Source organism: Rhagoletis pomonella, unplaced genomic scaffold, assembly GCF_013731165.1.
Source record: "Rhagoletis pomonella isolate Grant_MI unplaced genomic scaffold, Rhpom_1.0 Rhpom_scaffold_03080, whole genome shotgun sequence".
In the NCBI taxonomy this organism is placed as follows: Eukaryota; Metazoa; Arthropoda; class Insecta; order Diptera; family Tephritidae; genus Rhagoletis; species Rhagoletis pomonella.
Genome location: NW_023461633.1, coordinates 1,437 through 24,326, shown reverse-complemented (window position 1 = coordinate 24,326; position 22,890 = coordinate 1,437). Strand labels below are relative to the sequence as shown.

Genomic DNA, 22,890 nt, shown 5'->3' with positions numbered 1-22,890 from the left:
GCTTTCTTCTCATTCAGCACTGTGGCGGTGGGTACTTGCAGCTGTTGTAGACTCTTCTGTGCATCCGGGGCATTCAAGTCATTGATGGGCATGGTGCAGAAGCCATAGTGACGTGCGGCAGCGGGATGGTGTGGTGTATAGGTGTTCGAGAAGGTCGAATGTATGCCCAGACTGCAGGGATGATGCTGATGGCGCGTGATATAGTCCTCATCGCAGAAGGTCTTCTGATACTCGCGTTCCTTGCGCCCTAAAGCAGAGTTTCCCCACACGCCGCTGCTGATGTACTCGCGTATCTTGCGGCGACAGCGATAGAGTATCAATGCCAGCGCGGTTAAAGTCGCCGCCGAGCCAACGAGCAGCGCGCCTATCAAGGCCTGCTTGCGGGGATCGGTGTGCGTGCAGCCCATTAGTGTTGGGTTTAGATTGCGTAAGGCCTCACCATGCAGGCGGTCGGGAAAAGCGCAGTAGACTTCTGAGATTGCATCATTTGTGCCATTCTTTTCCACCAACAAGTTGCGTAGCCACATCACGCGGCAGTCACAGGAGATGGGATTCTCCGACAAATCGAGTGTCATAAGATCGCGCCATGGGAAGAGGCCTTCCGCTAGTGAGGTGAGCGCATTAGCTTTCAGTATAACGTGACGCATGTTGGGCAGTCCGCTGAGTGCGCCCTCTTGCACTTCGTGTAACATTTTGTTCGACGACAGATTGAGGTACTCCAAGTTGCCGTTTGTCGAGAATGCACCATTCATGACACGTTTTAGCCGCAGTGCGCCACTGATGTCCAAACGCTTCAGCTGCTTGAGACCAACAAAAGCACCCTCCACAATCACTTCAAAGTCATTCTGTCCCAACGATAACTCTTCTAAACGCACCATGTTGCTGAGACTAAAAGTAGGCACACGTGTCAGCCTATTGTCGGAGAGATCCAGCTGCCGCAGCTCTTCCAAGCCCTTGAACGAATCATGCGAGATATTGCGTAGTCCAGCGCCGCGCAGATCGAGGCGCGTCAGTGCGGGCACATCTTGGAAGGCAGCAGACGGCACTGTCAGCAAGGTGTTCATGCCTAAAAAGAGTTCGGCCAAGCTAGGCATAGCCTGAAAAACTACTGGATCTGGCACCGAGGTCAACGCGTTATCGTCCAAGTACAAAATACGCAGCTGTGACAAACCGTCAAACGCTTTGGGATCCACAAAGCCGATGCGGTTCTTTCCCAAATTCAGCTCTTCAATTTTAAGCAGCGGTGTAAAGGTGCCCAAATGTAGCTCGGAAATTAAATTGCCGCGTAAATTCATTACCGTTACCGCCGATAGGCCAATGAAAGTCTTATTGCTGATCGCACCGATCTTATTGTCATTCAAATGCACCTCCTGCAGTTTCCTCTGGTAGGCAAAGGTGCGCTGCGGTATGGTCATCAGGTGATTCGAAGACAAATCGAGGAACGTCAGCTCGGCGTAGAATTGTATTGATGAATCGATGGTCTTGATTTTGTTGTTACGTATCACCAGACGTTGTATGGACGGATTGAGTGCGATGGGCAGCACATCCAATTGGCCTTCGCCGCACTGTACAACGAGTGTATTGTCATCGCACTGGCAGCCAGGCGGACAGTTAGCTAAGCCGCGGGTGGAGGCGATGAACAGCAAGAAGTAAAGTAATGAAATGAAGAAAATATTTTCGAAACGCGACATTTTTGGGCGTGTGTGTGTGACTTTTGTTGTTGTTTTTTTGTTGATTTACAGTCGCTACGACTGTTGTGGTTTTTCGTTGTCGTTGCGATGCGTTCCAATGCGCTGTCGAATAATTCGTTGTGTTTAGCGTGTGTAATGGGTTGGTTTTATAAGCGTTCCATTGCTGCGAAGGAAAAGAAGAGACGCAGAAAAAAAAGAATGGGTTAAGTAATGCATTGAAGTGGAGGAAATTAATTCAATGTGAAATGTATGGAAATGTGCGAGATACATAAGTAATGAATGGAAGTAATAAAATAAGAAAATTTAGAGGCAAGAAAAATTGAACGCACGGTTTGGTTATATTTGGAGTGCGCTATGCATTTTTTTAGTGCCTAGATGTCAAAACTAATTAAATATTTAAAATTTTCTGTATGTGGTTTGCTCTAGTTTTGCTTTTGTTATGCTGATGGCAACAGAGATAAAGCGAACCTGTTTTTAAAAACTGGAAATTCAAATATTGTTTTAAATAAATTATATTAACTTTTTTCTTGAATTTTAAGAAATTAGTTTTCTGTAGTTTTCCAATGTAAAATGTTATAATTTAACTAAATTTCAAATTTTTTTACTTCGTAAATTTTTTGAAAGTGGTTAATATTTATATATTTTGTTTAAATATATACATACACATATGCATACGTACATGTACACTTTCTCAATCTTGTTGCTTTTATTCTAAAAATTTTATTACTACTGAAATTTAAATTGAAAATAACAATTTTTCGCAAAACAATATTTATATTTAGCTTTTAAGAAATTCTAATATAACTTCAACTACATATATAGGCTGGTAGGTCCTGTAAGGGTCGGAAGTTAAATTTTTAAATAATTTACGAAAAGAAAATTTTTTTTGAATTGTAATTCTTACGTTGTAGAGGAGTTAAATATGTAAACACATACCGATTTCGGGATGAATATCAAAGAAATATATGAGCAATTTTCATATCTATCAAAAAGCCACTAATATTTTTATCACACGCATATATTTATGTGACATATTAACGTGTAAAAAAAAAACAAGCATCGAAAATTTCCATTTTCAAATAAGAAATTTTGATTTTATCAACAGCTATTCATTAGCACACATAGTTTGTCGCTTACAGGTTCATACAAATTTTAAGCGCAGATACGTATGTTTGTGTGCGTGTAAAAAACGCGCCTAGCATTACCTTTTGAAAAGGGCTTACATTTTTCAATTTTTTTTTTTTAGAATAGAATTTTCAAAATAAATCAATAAAAACCCAATAAAAATTGGCCTTTAGTGATAAATTTGACCTTTTGCAGATGATATTTTACCATAGTGCTTTTCTTTGTTTTGACGCTTAGTTGTTGTGCTGAAACGCTTTTACAATTGAGAAAAAAAAACAATTTCAATTTTCTGTTTATTTCAAAATTTGGACTTCTTCCCTACTATTTCATGTAATTTCTTTCGAATTTTATTTATTTTTTTTAATCTAAAATTATTTCAAAGCGCTTTTTAAAATGTACTAAAATGGTTTTGTTTCTTAAAATTAAAAAAAAAATATATATACATGAGTTTCGTTTTTTTATTATCTACTTTTCAAGAATTCTAATTATACTTTTTTCAAATAATTAAAAAATTTTTTATGAGCTTGATTTTTATTTAACTATGAAAAAAAATTCCCAAATTATTTTCAAATACTACAAACAAATTGTAGAATTCGTAAATTCTTTTTTTTCGAAAAAATGTTTGCCTATTCTAGTTTTTTTTTTATAAAAATTTATATACAAGGAATTTAAAATTATGTATTTAGATTTATTTTTCTTTTGAAAAAATAATAAGATGTACACATGCATATCAAGGGATTATGGTACAACTTATATCCAATATCATACAACCTATCTGCAATTTTCACAAAAATCAACTTCTGATATAGAAATCCACCGCTTAACTGTGATCGATGATGTTAATGCGCACCTTGTATATCGATTTTTAAAAGAATTTACTATTGGATTGCTAAGCAAGCATTAGCAGCAGTGATGCCAGCCAACTAAGTGCAAATGGGTTCTGTCATCAGATACTAGTTTTTGTGAAAATTCTAGATAGGTTGCATTGCATCATACATATGTATGTACATTAGCATGGGCCGAAAATCCGCATTTTTAGAAGTTTGATTGGTAATAGCAAAAATATGGTCCAGTATGCTCTAAAAACAATCTGTGTAAAAGATGACAATTATTGATCAATATCTTAGGCTTTTTTGCTATTACCAATCAAAATTCTATAAAAAACGGATTTTCGGCTCTCGCTAATGCACATTACTACATAATACATATTCCTTTTCTTAATTTTTAGGATCTCAGCATCAGTGAAATTCACAAACAGGAATTTATTTAAAATCTACACTTTAAAAATACGGATATAAATTTTTCTACACATCTCAGCAAAGGTTAAACTCCTTATGTTAATACTTATCAAAAATTAAAAAAAATTTGAAATAAAAAAAAACATTACTTAAAAAAATATATATAAAAAAATGAAATTGTTAAACATATTTACATAATTAAAATCACAAATTTTGAATGAAAATATTTACATTTTATTTTATTTTATAAAATCTATACTATTTGTATTTAACCACTAACTGAAATTTACTGAACCAATAAATTTTTAACAAAATATTTTCAAAACTAAAATATTTGACACATTTTTTTCTAATTTGGGGCATACTTCTCTTTTCATTTTACAAAACAATGTGTATATTTTAATGAAATAATTAGTTAATTTATTTTTAGTCTAAAACTTGCTGATAATCGTATACATCATTATTAACTCATTTTTTTAACGAAACGGAAAAACATTTTTTGCCGCCATACTTATTTACATACAAAATTAGCGCTGAAAGTCAAATTAATGAAGTTTACTTTTAATTTTAAAATGTCGAGGTTAGAAAAAAAGAATAATAACCGAGTTAAAAACTCCAAAAAGTAACTCTATTAAGTGTTAAATTTTTTTCAATTCGAAATTCGAAAAAAAAAATTTAATTAATATTTTTGAGCAAAAATTTTGTTTAAAAAATATTTTATGTCGAACATTTTAATGCTTGTATAAAAAATCTGCATATGGGTAGAAGCAGAGCCTTTTGGCGCAAATATTTAGTTACTTTGCAAATTTTTCATAATACCAGTTTTTTGGCAAAAAAAAATACGCCAATTTTAGTAGATAGTTTGAAATAATTTTTCAAAAAGTATTTTCTTTTACTTTTCACAGAAACTACTTATTATGAAAGTTTTACATTTGGCTATAATTAATCGCACATTTCCTTAAAAATAAAATAGGAATTTTAAATAAGCGCCACCAACCTTTTCCAACTGTTCAGCAGTATCACCACGTGCACATTAAATATCAATAAGCATGCAATTCGTCGATTACGGCAAACTTTTCCCACGGCAGCAGGCAAGCGAAATTCAATCGTTGGTCACTAATTACAATACAATTCGATTGTTTAATAACTTTTTGATTAGTAATTTTTAATGGCTTTCGGCATAAAACGTCTAATAACGCATTTCCATTGACAGCTCGTACAGTTAAATAGTTGCTTGTATTTAATACTTCACACGCACATACATATATTTGTTTGTTGTTGCTCAGTTTTCATATAAAATCACGAAATTCATTTAATTTTTCATAAAACTGCTTTAAGATTTTCATAAAATAAGCACTGCTTAATTTCTGTTTCTTCGTTTTTTAATTTTCGTACATTTTATTTTATTTTTTCAAAATCTCCAGCTGCATCACCGTGAGCGATAATCCAAGTGTTCGCTTTAATCACGGCTTTTGCGCCACCAATTTTTTTTTTTCAAAAAATCCACACAGTCTTCATTTACATTTGACACTTTGGAGCTAATTAGCTTTTCACCTTGCACGCCGCTCTTCATTTATGCTCGTATAGATGACGGCTTTTAAATTTTTTTGTTTTTTTTTTCTAAGTTTCGAAAATGTTCACTGGTGTATTGGTATACTATTTCGATTATCCAAAAGTATACAACCGCACACGGCCAAGCAACGAACTATACTAAATCTTCAACGAACTTGACGCGCTAACAACACCTCGGTACGCTTTAGTGGCCCATAGAGAAGCGGCCAAGCGTAAATAATTCTGCTACCTAAAACCAGCAAACAGTCAACTGACTAAACAACAGCGTACAGCCAGAGTCAGAGTCAGAGACAGAAAGAAGCAGCAGCAACCACCCTAATTGGAGTGTATTTGTGCAGCAACTCAGCTCACTCTGCACTGGTAAACGAAGCAGTCGTCTGCGTTTGGTGGAATACTCGTATTCACGTGAGTTCTCGTAGCTAGGAAAACCAGTTTGCCTGAGCAAAAAGAAAAAAAGCAGGAGCGCCTTGAAAAATGCAATTTTCTGTTGAGCACGCTGAGCGCTCGAGTTAAGGTTAGGTAGCCAAAATGAGCGCGAATGAGCAGCAAGCAATCAAAAAGGCGGCAGCTGCATTTTTCCTCTCAACAGAGCTCATAAATTAGCCTCTGCAAGTTTGTGGTTGACTCCACAATTGTGGCTACACCCCAACTTAGCGTGGCAGCGCTCGTTTGGAGCAGCCAGCAGTAAGAATTCTTTACGCTCCAGGTATTCGTAGAGTAACGTTGCTACGAGTTGAGATTCTCAAGTTGAGAGCAAGCGCTGTTGCTCCCAGTTGAGAAGATACAGTTGCTCAAGTACTGCATGCCTGTAGAGGTCGCTGCGTTCATTAAGTATGTTGGAAACGCACATGCTTTTTCGGCTCTCTAAAAGAGGCAGACAGGAAATGCATTTCCTGTGCCGCTCACTCTTTCTTTCGCTCATTCAGTCAAAAGTCACTCAGTCACTCAGTCACTTGTGTGTTTTTTTTTAATTGGCTTTTTCTGAGCTGACCTTAAGAATACTTGCATCTAAAATGCAGCTGCTTGCAGCAAGGGCATCATGGTGTGGCATTCGAAGGTAGTTTTACGTGCAGGCAATTCAATTGGTGTTGCAACATCGCAGCTGTAAGGTGGTAAGCAGTATTTTTACTGCAACTTTGCGTCAAGTGGATAGAATTCGTGAAATTCGGCATATGTATTGTAGTTAAAGCACTTATGTTAACATAAAAAATTTCATTGCTGCTGCTACTCGCAAAAACAGCAAAATTGTATGCTTAGTTAGATTAGCTTGTATGCTTAGTTAGCAAGTCACCTCGTCATTGTGACGAGAGTTTATCTTTATGAATATTAAAAACCTTCGATTCGATTAAACACCTCCCCTGACCTACGTATTATTGAAGAGACTCGCGAGTTTTCTTCGCGTTGTTCATTCAGCTTATGTTTGCCTAGATAAATTGATCCTAAGAAGCGAAATCTAGGAGTGATGAAAGCATCAAAGAGCTGTCAGGGTTCAAAATACTACCATTATTCCGAGGTTTAGGTGGTTCGCACTTCTCATAGGGTCAGCGTGGAAAGAAAACGTTGATATTTTGCCTAAAATTGAAATCCAGAAGCCATCTATTCGGTAACGTACAAGTACTTAGTCCTTTCTACAGACAGGGCCGGATTTATGCACAGGCAACATGAAGAATTAAAAAAATTATATCAAGAAAGAAAAAAGTGAAACAAGTAAGCAAGGTCGTTTCGTGGAGTCAGCGGCTGGTACACGGAGCACGCGTGCCACCGGCACAGCCATAGATAGGGCTTACGTTGATAACACTCACTCCCGCGGCCGCAGTTTCAACAGCCTTGATCTAAGTCATTGTGATTACAAATTTGAAGGGTTACTTTGGTTAACTTTGTAACTTGTACTTTCTATGAGTATAAACGCCTGCCCACATAAAGCTTTCCCGTCGACTTGTGCTCGCCTCGCTCGTCAAAATAGTGAATTTGTCAACATTCAACATTTCAATAAAAAACGTAGTTTAATTTTTTTCCAATTGTAAAAATAAATAATTTATAAAAAGTATAAATAAAGAAAATATTAAAAATGGTGGCTGTGGTGCAAGCGCACCTAAAGTTTTGTAGCGGTACATGGCGCAATAAGTAAATGGATTATTAAAACAGCTTTCTCGCATTATGTTCTGTCATTCGACTATCGTATGCAAAATTTTAAAGGCAAATTTTCAAATAAGATATTGTCAAATCAGTATAAAGTTTTTCGTAAGGCAATTGTCAACTATCTTGAAAGCTCGTTACTGTCTTTTGAAAGACTTTTTGAAAGATCTGACAGCGAGAAGCTCATCCAAAGATGGCACACACTCAAGTTCCCTTTAACTAACGGGTGATTTTTTTGAGGTTAGGATTTTCATGCATTAGTATTTGACAGATCACGTGGGATTTCAGACATGGTGTCAAAGAGAAAGATGCTCAGTATGCTTTGACATTTCATCATGAATAGACTTACTAACGAGCAACGCTTGCAAATCATTGAATTTTATTACCAAAATCAGTGTTCGGTTCGAAATGTGTTGAATGTGTGAAAAGTTGGCAGAAAATCCGCTTTTTTATCGACAAATTTTGTTCAGCGATGAGGCTCATTTCTGGTTGAATGGCTTCGTAAATAAGCAAAATCATGCGATTTGACGCCTTTAGACTATTTTTTGTGGGGCTACGTCAAGTCTAAAGTCTACAGAAATAAGCCAGCAACTATTCCAGCTTTGGAAGACAACATTTCCGAAGAAATTCGGGCTATTCCGGCCGAAATGCTCGAAAAAGTTGCCCAAAATTGGACTTTCCGAATGGACCACCTAAGACGCAGCCGCGGTCAACATTTAAATGAAATTATCTTCAAAAAGTAAATGTCATGGACCAATCTAACGTTTCAAATAAAGAACCGATGAGATTTTGCAAATTTTATGCGTTTTTTTTAAAAAAAAAAGGTATCAAGCTCTTAAAAAATCACCCGTTACATACTCAGAAGTCAATGCCAAGTGCTTTAAGTCTGTTTTCGTATGCCATACTACATACATATGTATGAACAAATACATACATATAAGCTAACAAACACTTATGCCGTTTAAAATCAGCAACAACCAATATGAATACCCGCCAACCGCATGCCCTGCCATCACCTTCCCCACCTTCACACATGGCGCTATCAACGCCTACACTACATATGCCACATCAGCCACAGCATCATTATGCGCGACGCTCGTTTAAATGAGTTAATTGAAAGGATACGAACGGCGAAGCGGCAAAATGGCACTGACACGCTACTGTCGATCTAAAATCGCGCATGTGTGTGTACAAATATATGTACGTAAATTTCTTTCACCCATAACGCACGCTCACTTCCTGTCGATGCCTGGCTGCAGATACCTATGTATGTGAATTCGCGTAATTAGACGCGCGCCACAGCAGTCACCTACTACCAGCCCAGCAGCATCCACAGCCATCAACACAGTTCACTGGAAACACCACAGCGCGACCGCCTCCCTCCCCGCGTTATTGCCACCATTCAATGTAATATTTTTTTCTCTGCTTTCCATTGAAGTGTGCTGATTATTTTTATAAGTAGCCGCGCGTTGCTGGCGCTGATGGCGTTGGCGGATTAAGCACCTCTTATCAGCATAGCCGTTAATGAGTTGAGTATCATTATGGTGCATATGTAAAGGATTTTGTTCGCGCATTAAGCAGTACGCGGCAGTGTTATATACCCACATGCGCACACAAATTGACAAATATCGGTGTTGAGCAAGGCGTCGTGGCACAAACGCACTTAAGTGCTAATAAATACAAATGTATGTACATAACTACATATGCGCTTAAGTATGTATGCATTCATGCTTTAGAAGTATCCACACAAGTACGAGTACTTCAAGTAGCAGGAACTGCGGCAAGAGCATGAGCACCAGCACCGACGACACAAACAACAATTGCCTGCTTGCCACTTGCGCGCAACAAATGTATTTTAATGCATGCAACGCCCGCTTTACTTTTAGTTAAATTGTAATTTTTTTTTTTTTTTTTTTTCTAGTCGATTTTTCTGTGGTATTTTTTCTTCATTTCGCATACTGTAAGCGCTCACTATGTGACATGTTTATGCTGCTATTACCCCAAAAATTACAACCTTTTTTTAATTTTTTGTTGTAGGATACCACATGGGCGTCTTCGCCTACATTCAGATTGTCATCACTGTCTCAAGCGTTTGGGTGCATCTTTGAAAAATATCATCTTCCTTTGGCCTTTCGGCTGTGTCCTTTCAATTTTGACGCACGATTTTGTGTTGCAGTATGTATTACAATGTTTTTCTTTTTTTAATAATGTTGTGAATTGCATTTTATGTTGAAGTGCCTTTACTCAAAAGTGTCAAGTGCATAATAATCACTTACTTTAGGGCACTCGAAGATTTTTAATAGCTTTGTTGTTTTTTTGGGGCGAAAATGTGAATTGCATCGATTTTAGTGGTTTGTGATATTTTTTTTTCAACAATGTGCCAAGTATCTTTTAGAAGCAGTTTAACCACTCATGCAATCGAGAGTTTGTGTCTTGGCACCACAGTCATGGATATACATACATACGTACACTAAGGGGGTAAAAAAAAAAAGTAAATTCGGAATTTTATTGCTCTCACCCCCTAGGAATGTTCTATACCGAAAAAATATACCCCTGTTTTTTAATTTTGAAATCGAAAAATATTTGAAGGTCGCTCAAGGCGCTCAAAGTGGCCCATGTATTTTATATGGTAAAAACAAGTTTTCGCAAAAATGGTATAGAATTCTTGAAAATCGATATTTTTCTCTTGAGGAGACTTCCAAAACTAGTACCCAATTATTTATTTAACAATTTTTAATAGTAACTATATTTTATAGGTGCCACAAAACCCTAAAAAAATGCAGTTGTGGACCCATAAAAAATGTTTAGTATTAAAAATGGTAAGATAAACAATTGGGTATCTCTTTTTGAGAAACAGAGTTTTCCTATGGAAAGATGTATATTTTCAAGAATTCTGAAGCATTTGTACGAAAATTGTTTTTTTTTCGCTTGCTTTGAGTGCTTTCAGCGATCTCAAAATCATTTTAAAATAAAAAAGAGAAGAATATTTTTGCGATATACTTAAAAAAATCCTAGGGCATGAGAGCATTAGAATTCGGACATTACTTTTTGGCATGCAGTTTCGGACCACCCTAATGTACATACACATGTCCAAAATAAAAAAGCTAGCCTTTTAAGCTTAAACCCGAGGTCATTTTCTAGAAAGCATATGTTTAAAAACAAATTTCATTTATCAAAAAAACTCGAAAGTATTTCGAAATAGGTCCAGCTCACGTAAATCTTAATATTTTTCAGAAATATTTTGGTGAAAGTCTTAAAATATAACAAAATTTATATATCCAATGGAAAAACAGTGCCGATTTTTTTTTATGGAGAGTCATGCACCCTAATGGATACACATGGATATGTGTGTAGTTTGCAACGAATAATTTTTTTCACAAAAAATAACTAGCTTCTTTTGTAATACAAAATAATCGGAACTTCAACATGCAAAAGTTATTAACCCAATGTGGATGAGTTCGAAAGCAGAATATCAAAATAAATCGTAGTCCACTGCATTTCGGTTCTCAAATTGGGATTGATAATATTGGCGCCTGGCTTTGGCTGCGTCTGTTTTTCCTTTAACCAAGTAAAACGTTTGCAACGTTGAAAATTCAAATTTCTCAGTAAAGCCACCCGATCTATGAGACCTATAGAAGACTTTTTGGACCGACACAAGTAGGGAACACTACATTTTTGAAACCTTGAAAAGGGGTGAAAGGTCAATTTAGGTATAGTTATATCTTCAGGTAGTCAAACGGCCTTCAGGGCTCCATCTAATCAGATAAATACCAACAAGCTCCTCATGAAGCAGTGCTTTGACAACTGGCGATAAGGGGTCAACATCTGTCCAGTTGGTCTTCTGAGGAACTTGCAGTTATCGAAATGGTAAAGTCAGTACTGACGAGCGGTAGGGTTCCTTACTATAACTTCGTTAGAAGGAACATATTTAAATCTTTTCTAACAAAGCCAACGTCAGGTTGCTCACAGGGAACCTAACCAGTCGTAACCGTTTGCGCTCTCACTCTCAAGCCCTTACATAAGTTTATCCACAGTACAACCACTCTTTATTAGGAATTCGTATACTAATGGATTGTGGCCATTTACTAGCAAAGCTGATAGTACCGTCTTGTACCGTCAAGGTAAGGAAGTTATTACCGATTAGGTCGCAGTGTCCTCCCAATAACTATTATGATCCATTGATCTGCAAAACACGTTGATGAGACTGTCTGCGTTAAAAACGAGCGTTACAGAACGATGACTATTTTACCCAAACGTGGCGAGTGCGGCAGAAAAACGCTGCGCGCCCAATGCGAGAAACAGAAGGCACTTTTTTGTATCATTGTTCATTAAATAAATTTGCACCTAAGTACCTGTCCAATATATGGACTTATATTATTTGTGAAAGAATGTTCCATACTTTTCAAGGGCGTTTATATTTCACCTCTCTGAAATCGTACACATCTTTGGGAAAAATAATAAATGTGTTTATGCGTGTATATCCAAAAAATTTAAGTATCACTCTATTGAATTCTAAATATAGTATCGAGTAGCTAAGTACATAGTATACCTCTTCTCTCGTATAAGTACATCGTCGTTTAAAGTACAAAACCGCGTATCAACAAAATACAAAACCGCATATGTGAGGTTGCCTAAATTATTTTCTAGAGAGTAAATACACTCGTATTTCAAAATGGTTCTCTCTTTTATAAAGCACTCGCTTTTCTGGCTAGTATATTTCACGACGAATGGATAAGGCTTGAGCCAAGAGCTTTTGTGATAAAATCCAATTTTTGTCAGCAAATTTCAGTTACGCGGTTTTGCAGAATGACGATACGCGGTTTTGTACTTTAAAGGCCGACATATATATTCAGTGGGCATTTTACAAACGCACTCACTCACATTATTTTGCACTTTAAGTGGCATTTCTTCATTTAATTAAGTTCCCTGGGTAATTTATTGTTGCTATTTGATACATTGACAGTCGTTGGGTTACAGAGAGTGTGGTATGGGGTTAGCCGCTAAAAATATACAAAATGCACTAAGATATTTCTTCAAAGGAATGCAGTATGTAAACATGCAATACCAATATTCTTTTGTATAATTCGTTGCTACTTATACGCGTGAGTCTGAGTTCTATTCTATGCCTAGGTTGGCATTTACACATCTAATAATAGATCCCATTTCGCTGTCAAGTCTTACTGTAGTAAATTTGTTGGCTAGTTTGGTTTCTCCACAGGGTCACAATTCCGACTATGTCTTGAGGACAATTAGATGTGGGAAAAACTTCTGCGAGGTTATTCCGCTTTGGAATAAAACTAATAGAGCTCAGTTCACTCCCAAACAAAGCTCATAAAATTGAGAATTCATTCTTCTCTTTTAAAGGTATTTTGGCATTTAGGGCTAAAACCTCATACAAACGATATTTTGGTAAGGAACACTCACTTACTATGCTCCTCCCAATTTAGCTAACTCACCAATTAACCATTTTGTCGTCCCAATTGGTCTTCTGGCTTTTAATTTCTGAGTGCGTAAACTCAAGACTCAGCGAATACTGAATTTAGTGCTGTAGCGGGCTTAAGACACCGAATCTCTCGTTATCCATTCGTTAGAAAGGCCATAAATGGCTTTGTTAGCGCTGAATTCGTATTAAGCATTGGCTATTGAAATGGACATAATCATTTGAATTTTTATATAAATACATATATCTAGTTGATATGTCTGCGAAGACAGCATGCCACATTTTTTCCTTCTTTCGACAAACTTCCTTAGTTTCAATTTTTGACGTCAATCTCAAAGCTGGATAGCAATGCGAGGAACTGACACAACTTCCTTGGGTCCGTGGAAGTCATTTTAGACTTAATATCCATGGAAGTTAATCCATGATGATAAATTCTATAACTAAGAGGCCCTATCGATTTCAAATCCCCTCTGAATAGTTTGTTTTCTTTTCTTGACCGGCAGCTGATATCCAGCGTTTACAACTAGTGATAAGTGGGTAGAAACAGCATCCTCTTCAGAGAATAGGGCTTCAGTTAGCCCAATCGGTATGAACATTGGCGCAGTTTCTTGGCCTCGGCCCAAACCGACGAATGGTGGTAGTGCCAAATAAGAAGAAGATGAAGATTGTAATTATATCGTCGGCTGTGTGGAAGATAGACCTATCTCGGTAGCGGAAGGTAGTATCTCAGAACGCACTAGTTCAGAACCTGATTGGAAAATGCCCTATCTCAGAAAACTTTTCAAGAACGTCCTATCTCAGAATTTGTTTCAAAAACGGCCAATCTCAACGCAAAATATATTGAGATAGGACGTTTTTGAATCGGCAGCTGAGAATTAGGGCGTGTTCGAACTGGCTGCCGATATATGTCAATCTTCCACTCAGGCATCGATATACATATAAACGAAGCTGTAGGCGCTAACAGTGTCATCTCCAAAAATAGGCCAAATATCAAGAATAGGAAGAAGTATAAACTTTCGCGGTTACAAAGGCGCCGCTGTGTTCTTTTTTTTGTTTTGGGTCAGACGTATTCAGAATATATGTATTTATTCAGAGTCTTTAGGAAGTCAGGGAGTGATTTGATCTATTTATGATATCGCTGATATGATTATGATATGTCTGAGTCTTACTTTTATTTTTTAGTTCATTTCGTTAAATTATGATCTCATTTCATACTGATTCCATTTCATTATCAACGATTGCAATCCCTGTTTCTTTCCAATTTCTGCAGAATTTCACTTTCCCTAGCAGTCGCTTTAATTTACAGGCACGCGTAATGCAATCCTCAGCCACAGCACAAACCACATAAAAGTAAACTTAACACAAACTAAGTAGAAATCGAAATACTATATGCCTTGCTACGCCTCTGCAAATGGCTGTGTTATACAAAAGTGTAGACAGGGGATCGCATTTCAAGCTGAGAGGAGCTAGATGCATACTTACATACATGTGTACATATTTATGTATATATGACATACAGATCAGCAAAGTCAGAAAGAAGCAGCGAGAGGAAAGCTGATCGGCAACGCATTGGTCATTCATTCATTCATTCAATCGTATTATGATCATTATTGCATTGTTGCTGAGGCCATTTCCGTCTCTTTATGCATTCGTCACTCATTTATTTTATTATTTATCACAGCATAGTTTTTCCGCTTTCTGAAAAGGAAACCGAATAAAAGCAACAACAATGCAAATTGTAAAAAATGTTGGAAAAATGATGTTGAACAATGCGAGCGAATACTAAAGGTAAGAATCAAGGTGAGCGAGCATAAGCGGTGCAGGAGATGTTAAAGAAGATGCAGAAAAAGATGTAGAAGAAGAAGAAGAAGCAGAGGGTGAGTTGTAGCCAGTGTTGCCATGTTGACGATTTCGTCGTCATTTTGAAGATTTTTATTAACTGTCTTGACGATTTGACGATTTCGACAAGCAAATAACGATTTTATCACTATGTGCAATTTTTTATTGCTAGTTGTTTTAGTGGCGATTTTTCTATTTTTTATACTTTTCCAGAAAACTATTGGGCTTTTAACACTATAACAAAAAAAATCGTTACCCTAAACTAAACGATTTTTATATATGTATTCTAAAAGCATTCTAAAAGTATATACCAAACTTCTCATTTCAGGTCATTCTTTTAAATTCTAAGATTTTCTGGGAATGACTAAAAAATTGCAATAATGAGGAAAAGGAAATATGGACAACCACTTCTGCTGTGTTGCCATATAAGCAAAAATGGGATAATTATATATTTTTTTATTTATTTATTTATTTATTTATTTATTTATTTTAAGGCAATTTTCTAATTTAAAAGTTCGATACAAAAATCGCTTATGTATTGAAGTACCTCCAATACACAAGGGTTAAATAAATATTTCTAGCAGGAAATTTTTTTATCAGCTTAGTTCATTGGATAATATGTATCTTATTTATCTAAATGCAAAAAATGTATTTCTGTTATAAGTAATGTGAATTTTAGTAATTCGTAAAAGGTTTATTAAATTTTTTTTCGCATAACAATCAGTAGCCAAAATTTTTCCGGACACTGTTTATTTTAATATTTTGTGTGTTGACGATTTCTCAATACAAAGGACGATTTTCGAGAACCATTTTGACGATTTCTATGTTCAACTACCTGGCAACACTGGCGGTAGCTGTAGCTGAAAAGTGTGGCTAACACAAAGGCAATTATTTTCAGTTTTCCGGTGCAAGAAGTGAGCAAGTAAGCATTACAAATGGAATTTCGACTCGGAGGCAAATAAAAAGAAGTTCAGGCAGCAAAAAAGAACACACTAGTGCCGAAGAAGGCGTTTAATGGGAGCAGTTGAAGTTAATGTTAATGTATTGAGTTAGGAAGGAAGGTGATCGGAAGAAGTACGGAGTGCAGAAGCGTACATATAAGGGAATGTGTGGTGGTTGCTGGAGTAAAATATATTTAAGATGTATTCTAAAGGTAGTTGTGACCTTAACGAGCTGAGCACAGTTATGCTCAGCATTCTATTTCCTAGCTGAGATGGTCTGGTGACGCACGCTATGGGGCAGCCAAATGGTAAATGGTCGTTTGATTAATTGCCCATTCAATACGTTGACGATATTGAGCCGATTATGAAATGGTTGGTAGTTAAGTTGGATGTACGCGCTGCATTAAAGCGACAGGCATCGCCAGGCAACGGAACGAAATGGATAAATTACTGGCACTGAGAATGGCTCGGACAATGGAGAGTTGGTGTCAAAAACATAAATACTTTATAAAGGCTCGATTGTGGAACTTACCTTACGCTTTGTTGTTGCAAGCGGAAGTAAATGTAACGACCGGAAGAGCAGCATGTCAAAAGGAATGCTACTGACACGACTGCTGACTCTTCTGATGCTGCTGAGGTCGTTTTTACCAATGTTGTTTAAGTAAATTTTCTTGTTGCCATTGTTGCTGTTATTGTTGAAAGTTGTTTTTAACACCGGAACATTGGCGGCTTTTAGGCTTTGTAGCTGTTCGCTTACAAATATGTGCATTTATATATGTATGTATGCCTTCAGCCCGTTTGCATTTACATATGTATGAATAAATATTGTACTTAAATATTTTCTTAGTGTTAAACTCCGTTGACTTATTTACTTACACTGTTATTTACTTATTTAAGAAGGCTTAGCGGCCATTAGCAGCTGCATGTACAATACATACATAAATATTTATTTATTGTTTCGTTGTACAAAGAAAAAGTTGATTTTTAACGCAAATAAATAACAGACTTAATGCAATGAAAGAAAAGATACTGGCAAATAAATAAACAAAAAGAGTGAAGAAACAAGAGAGAAATCAATGAAGGTAAACTCCGAAAAACGGCATTCAAACTGTTAATTTTTTGGTTAAACATCTACAAAAAAGGGATTTATTCAAAAAATATGTATGTTAACAAGGATTTTCGTAAATCTGATCATTTGAATTTTTTTTTCTTTGTTCTTTTTTGTATCGTTTTGATACATTTATGAATTTGTGTACATTTCGAGCCCTAACCGCCAAATAACGTAAGTGGCATTTTTTTCATAATTTTGTTTTTGATGCAGCCATGCTTCTAGATGCTCTACGAATATTTCTGCATCAAAAACAAAATTTTGAAAAATGTGTGGCTTACGTTATTTTGCCGGTAAGGGCTCGAATAAGAAAGAAGACCTTTTTCCGATTTTAAAAAGCGACAGTGCTTCCGTACTCGATTCGTTACCCACTTTTTTTTGTAAGAAATCGCTACAGCGTCAAGGCCTTCGGATTCTGCTACCCTTAGAAAGGATTAGTTTAGTTTCGTATAAGGTCGTTTCCCTAAACAGGGCACATTTGCAGCACTATCTGATACCACTACCACCAATTGTGATACCACTACGAATGGTAATTGCTAACTAAAAAAAAAGAACGAAATTTCACAGAAGATAGACGCCATTGCCGGAGTTCTCCTCGTGGGCAGTTACATAAAAAGTGCAATCGAAGGTAGTTAGACCCTCACGCAATAGTTTGGCAACTTTAGAGAAATATCTTACTCTACCACATCGTTCCCTAAGCAACTTCGTCTGAGCAGATTCGGTGTAATATTTAGTGTAATCGCTTAAATAGCCAACGGAAAGTGTTCAGTCAATACATCCAACAGATTTGAGTGCCCAAAAAAATCTCTCGGTCGCCCGTGGCTCCATTAGGCTAGAAATACTGACGCGTTTCACACATATCTATTTGTTCGCTGAAGTGATACAAGGCCCATCAGCAGTCCTGAAGTAACCAAACTTACCACTAGTTTTGCTTTTCTCGGTGACACGGACTTGAGTTTACTCATCCGCAGCGCTATTCTCTGCAACACTACTATGAACTGGTACCCATATACATAAGTCTGCCTAGGAAATAATCGAACGAACCCAAATATAGGTCAGGCTTTTCGCTACTAGCTTTGAGCGCACCTTGAGCAAGCCTAGGACCCTGATTCCCACTTGGCCATCAGACAAAATATTTACCACCCTTTCCGACGTGGCGCAGTTGAGCAGTCCATCGACTAATTCCTTTATGGCGGCTAAATCTGCCTGGGAATCCGTACAGTGTTCCTAGATTTTAGATTATTAGAAAGCTTCTTGCAAAGCATCACACCACTATCCCTTCTGTAAAGCTTCGACCCATCTGTAAAGAAGTTCTAACTTCTGGTATCCGTTCACTTATCCCAAGATTGTCAGTGGAAAAATGGCCCATTGGTGCCAGAAAAAGTCAAATCTTCCTAGTCTACTAGAGTGTCTCGATCTTGAGTACAGTAATGACCCCACCCCGTACCCCTATGTCTGACCGCAACCCTCTCCTGCTGCCTTCTTCACTCTCTACTCAATATAAGGCGCCGACCATACCTTGCGACATAAAATCAAGGTCCTTTATTTCATCAGAAATCGTAAGGCGCGCGGGTCCAAGTCGATCAGCCTCAATCCGTTGTCGAACGTTTTGCCGTGGCGGCTGAATTTTCCGACGGTGGTTCCAAAGATCTTTTCCTTGCCCACCTTTGCATTGAAGTCGCTAAGCACTATTGTGATATAATGGCGGAAGCAGCGCTCGTATGTGAGCTCCAATGGCAATCCTTGGACTCCTCGCTTTGATGCGGACTGTGGCTAGATGCTCGTCCACCGGGGTGAACGACAGTACTCGGCGACAGAGTCTCTCTCCCACCACAAATATAACACCGAATTTGGGCTCCTTTTACCTTTTTTTACTTAAACTCTAAAATTACTAATTATAAAATCTTGGTTTAAAAGAAGATGAAGACTCAAGCTCGCGATGATTGGACCAGTGCAAAAAGAAACTTTCTCAGAAGTTCGAAAATATAAAAACTTGTACACACACATATGTACAAGTATATGTACATGCATGTGTGTGGAAGTACAAATCAACTCAAATTATATGTTGTAGTCTTATCCCTAACGCAAAAGATGAAAAGCGTATGCCGCCAACGAAGGCGCCGTATCCTCAACCAGCAACATAAATGCGCTGCTAAAACAAAGCATTTCACTGCAAATAATCAACAACTACATACTGGTGCTATCCACTGGCCAACAAAGTGGGCAGCAGTCAAACTCTACGAACCCAACGGTAGCTCATAGTCAACCGATTGATGCGCGGAGCTATGCGACACGCATGCGCGCCAAGTTAACAAGTAGCTTGTTAACGCAATAAGAAAATGCTCAACAACTTGACAACAAGTCAAAGCACCGCTTTATTTTTTTATTTTTTTTATTGTGCCCGAGTGCATCCGAGTGCTTGAGAGTATGACATGTATGTATGTGTGTAGTTGCTAACAAGCGGCTGTGTTGCAATAAGAAACGCATGCGCAACAAACAAAGACAAATCAACCAATTGAACCCACCGTACGAGTACGCGCCGCCATACGCTTGACGGCAATACTCGTAACGCCGGCAATCTCAGCGTGCTGTAGGTAAACGTCAGCATGGCATTTGATGTTTTTATCGCTTGACACTGCTGTCACACTGTCATTGCCAATGCCGTCGTTAGACGCTGTTATTTGTGCGCTGCCGCCACATTGCACTCCACCTTGGCTGAGGATGTGCAGGGCGCTGTGTTGTGCCGTCTGTCGACCTGGCTGTCATCACATCAGCTGTATTTGCGTCTCTCACGCCCTCTGTGCCACCTTCGGCCCGTGAAATGATGTGATGTTGTAAATTGCGCAACGCAAGCGTACGGAAGCTTTGTTTTTCGCCTTCCACTGTTGTTCGCTTCTTCGCATTGCATGTGGGATTGCTTTTGGGCGCACTTAGTTACCCGACTTCCTCACTCGGGTGCACCTGTCCACGCTACTGCACTGTGAAAACAGTCGACCGTTGATGCGTCAGTGCGTGCTTGCTGTCGAATGGTCGTACATAAATACATACATATGTGTTTGCGTTTGCGTAAAGATGCGCCTGAGTGAGCAGAGGAATAATGTAATGTTTAGCGTTGGCTGGCTGCTAGAACATGTACTTATACCCTTCAGGGAATAATTAAAGGCGATGACGTTTAGTTCAATAGTTTGCTATGTGCTTGCACAGAAGGTTTATTTAAAAAACTTTTCAAAATTTTTTTAAATTTCAAAACTTAAATACAATTTTTTAACATTATTAGAAGAATCTATAAATAATTTAAGCCCGTTAACCAAACCGTACATTTTAAACCTGCTCATATCCATTCTTACAATTCTAAAGCCAGATGGTCTCAAATTCCTTATATAAGACCTCAGCTGCAAGATTGAAAAGCAACCAGAGCTGTACTTTACCATTTTTTTCTCATTGGGTCCACGACTAAAAATCTTCAACTCATATCCTCTATTATTTGCGTAGCTCTGTCAGTTGTTCAATCCAAGTGTAGATATGTAGGTCCTTGTTTACTTGGTCCTTCCGTTGTATTCGTGAGCGCCCTTGCTTTTTTAACCGGTACATCATCATACATTCGCATGGCATTCATCGACTACGTCTATTTCGTTATTAAGATCCTACAGTTCGCTATCTTATCTTGTTCAGTATGGATTTTTCGTAGAAACCTTCTGAACTTTGTTTGATATCGCCACCATTTCTAGGTCAAGAGTTAGATGACACCTCTACACTTTTTTCTTTTCAATTTGTTTTTCTCTGCACTTTTCCATTATTATGCCGGATTTCCACTGGGCATCATTTTTTTACGCGGAAGTGGTATACAAGAGTTTGAAGTAGAGTTTCGCCCTTAAGAAAGTCTTCTAGACTTGTCCTATCAAATCGAACGAATCTCTCGTTTAAGTAGTGACTCTCCTTGCATTTGGAGAAGTAGATTTCAAGACTCTGAAAACTTGCTTAGAAGGGTAGGGAAATTGCACAGATTTTGTTGAAAGTACTCAGTTATGAACCCAGACTCCCAAAATTAAAAAACAGTCCAGTATTTTGTTAATTTTTCCATGACGAGTGGTATGTACTCTTCGCAAGTTGTGAAACCCTTGATACTGTTCTTTTTTATTAAACATGTTCATATATTCCAAGACAACTGAGGCATCGTTGTAACAGCCTTGCCGGCTTTGTCTATATCAGTGAGTCTATGTACTTGGTTTTGCAGTAAAGTTTGCCAAAAATTATGCTGAAAAAAGTACCTTTTTGGATAAGATTTGACCAAAGCGGAGAAGTTGATAAATAAATTGCTTCAAGTGGGAATGCGGAGAGGTAGTTAGTGTCGTTTGGGCCACCTTCACATATTAGAAAAAAGCTGGACTCACGATGCAACTTGATGTTGCACGATGACGGCTGTTATGAGGCCAGAAACGTTGAAGAAGTTTCGATAGCAGCTTCATACCATCCTCCGGGGACCAAACAACCGCAGCATAACTCACAATCAACCGGCTCATCGCCTTCCAAGTTGCCGGCAATGTTTCAGCTTCCGACTAGTGTGATAAAAGTTTTTTTTTTCAGGTCTGTAATTCTTTTATGAAGCTAGGGGAAAGCAACATAATAGCTGTCATAAATAACACTCATTATTTTCGAGTTTCTTACTACCGGTATAGGGTGCTCTATCAATCGCTTTTTCTAAGTTCAGCTTAGGTAGGGTGATCGTTATTTCTGGAATCGACCGTTTCATTGCCTTCCAAGGGTAGAAATACTTGGAAGTAAGGAATCTCAAGCTTCATCGTATTAAAAGTAGTATTGGCGCAATCCATGATCTGAATATGATATTTCAAGGCTAATCGTAAAGAAGTAAAACATCTTTAACTAAAAACATACTTGAATGGTATAAGAGCCCCCTTGCCTCACCTTGCCACAGCTTTTTATTTGTCTGTTTCAAAGTAAGTAAATTTTGTTGTCTCTAGCTGCTGCCTTGGGCTTCGGCTGTTATGTCTGCCGGCATAGTGAAATAACAACAATCACAGCAGTAGCGTTAAACAATTTTAACCATAAAACGGCATCTTGTTGCGCGCTGACAAGAATCTTGTACTTGTTAAATCTGTTTGTTTGAGTTGAGTTGCTCTTCGTCTTTTTTGCTTTACAGTCATCACTGGTTGCTTGTTTCTTCTGCTGCTATTGTTGTTATTTTTACTATTGTTTTTTACTCCTGTTATAGTTGTACTTATGTACGTCCGTTTGCTGTTTCCCCTGCCGCTGCTTATTACAACAAAATTGTTTAATATTTACTGATTACTTAAGTGTCATTCGCATGGCTTCCTTCCATTTCTTTCATTCGCATTCGTCAGTCAGGCTTTCCACAGTCAGCTTTTCCACCGTAGGCGCTTTTTACTTCAATTCGTCATCAAGAATTTGTTTGTTATTGCATACACACATATGCACACTTGTTATGCTAGTAACCCAACAAACACTGGAACCAAAATTTTCAAACGTTTGAGAAAATCGTATTTCTCAATTTGATTTTCACCATTGTTTATCATTTGAAACTAAACATTTTCTGAAATTTTTCTCAAATATTTTTTATCAATTTAGTAACGATTTGAGAAACATTTGAGAAAAAATTTGTTAGCATTCCGTTCCATTTCATCTGTCGAAGTGCATCGGTAGTCTGCAACATCAGTCGCAAAATGACTCTTCGACCACGCGGTCGCTGTTATTCGCAACTTGTCTAATTTCAAAAAAAAAACGATGCAACTAAATTTTTACATCAATCGTATTTTTCTTTGTT

The 22,890-nt window shown here is 37.5% G+C and overlaps 1 protein-coding gene across 1 annotated transcript; it reads right to left on the bottom strand.

Annotated features, from left to right (window-relative positions):
- On the bottom strand, positions 1 to 5,854 carry LOC118753926 (leucine-rich repeats and immunoglobulin-like domains protein 1; the record flags this gene model as incomplete). The annotated part of the gene is given in 2 exon segments (XM_036488802.1): positions 1 to 1,854; positions 5,052 to 5,854. A coding segment is annotated over 1 exon segment (1,691 nt), but the record flags the coding sequence as incomplete, so codon positions are not given.
- Between the last annotated feature and the right edge of the window lie 17,036 nt (positions 5,855 to 22,890).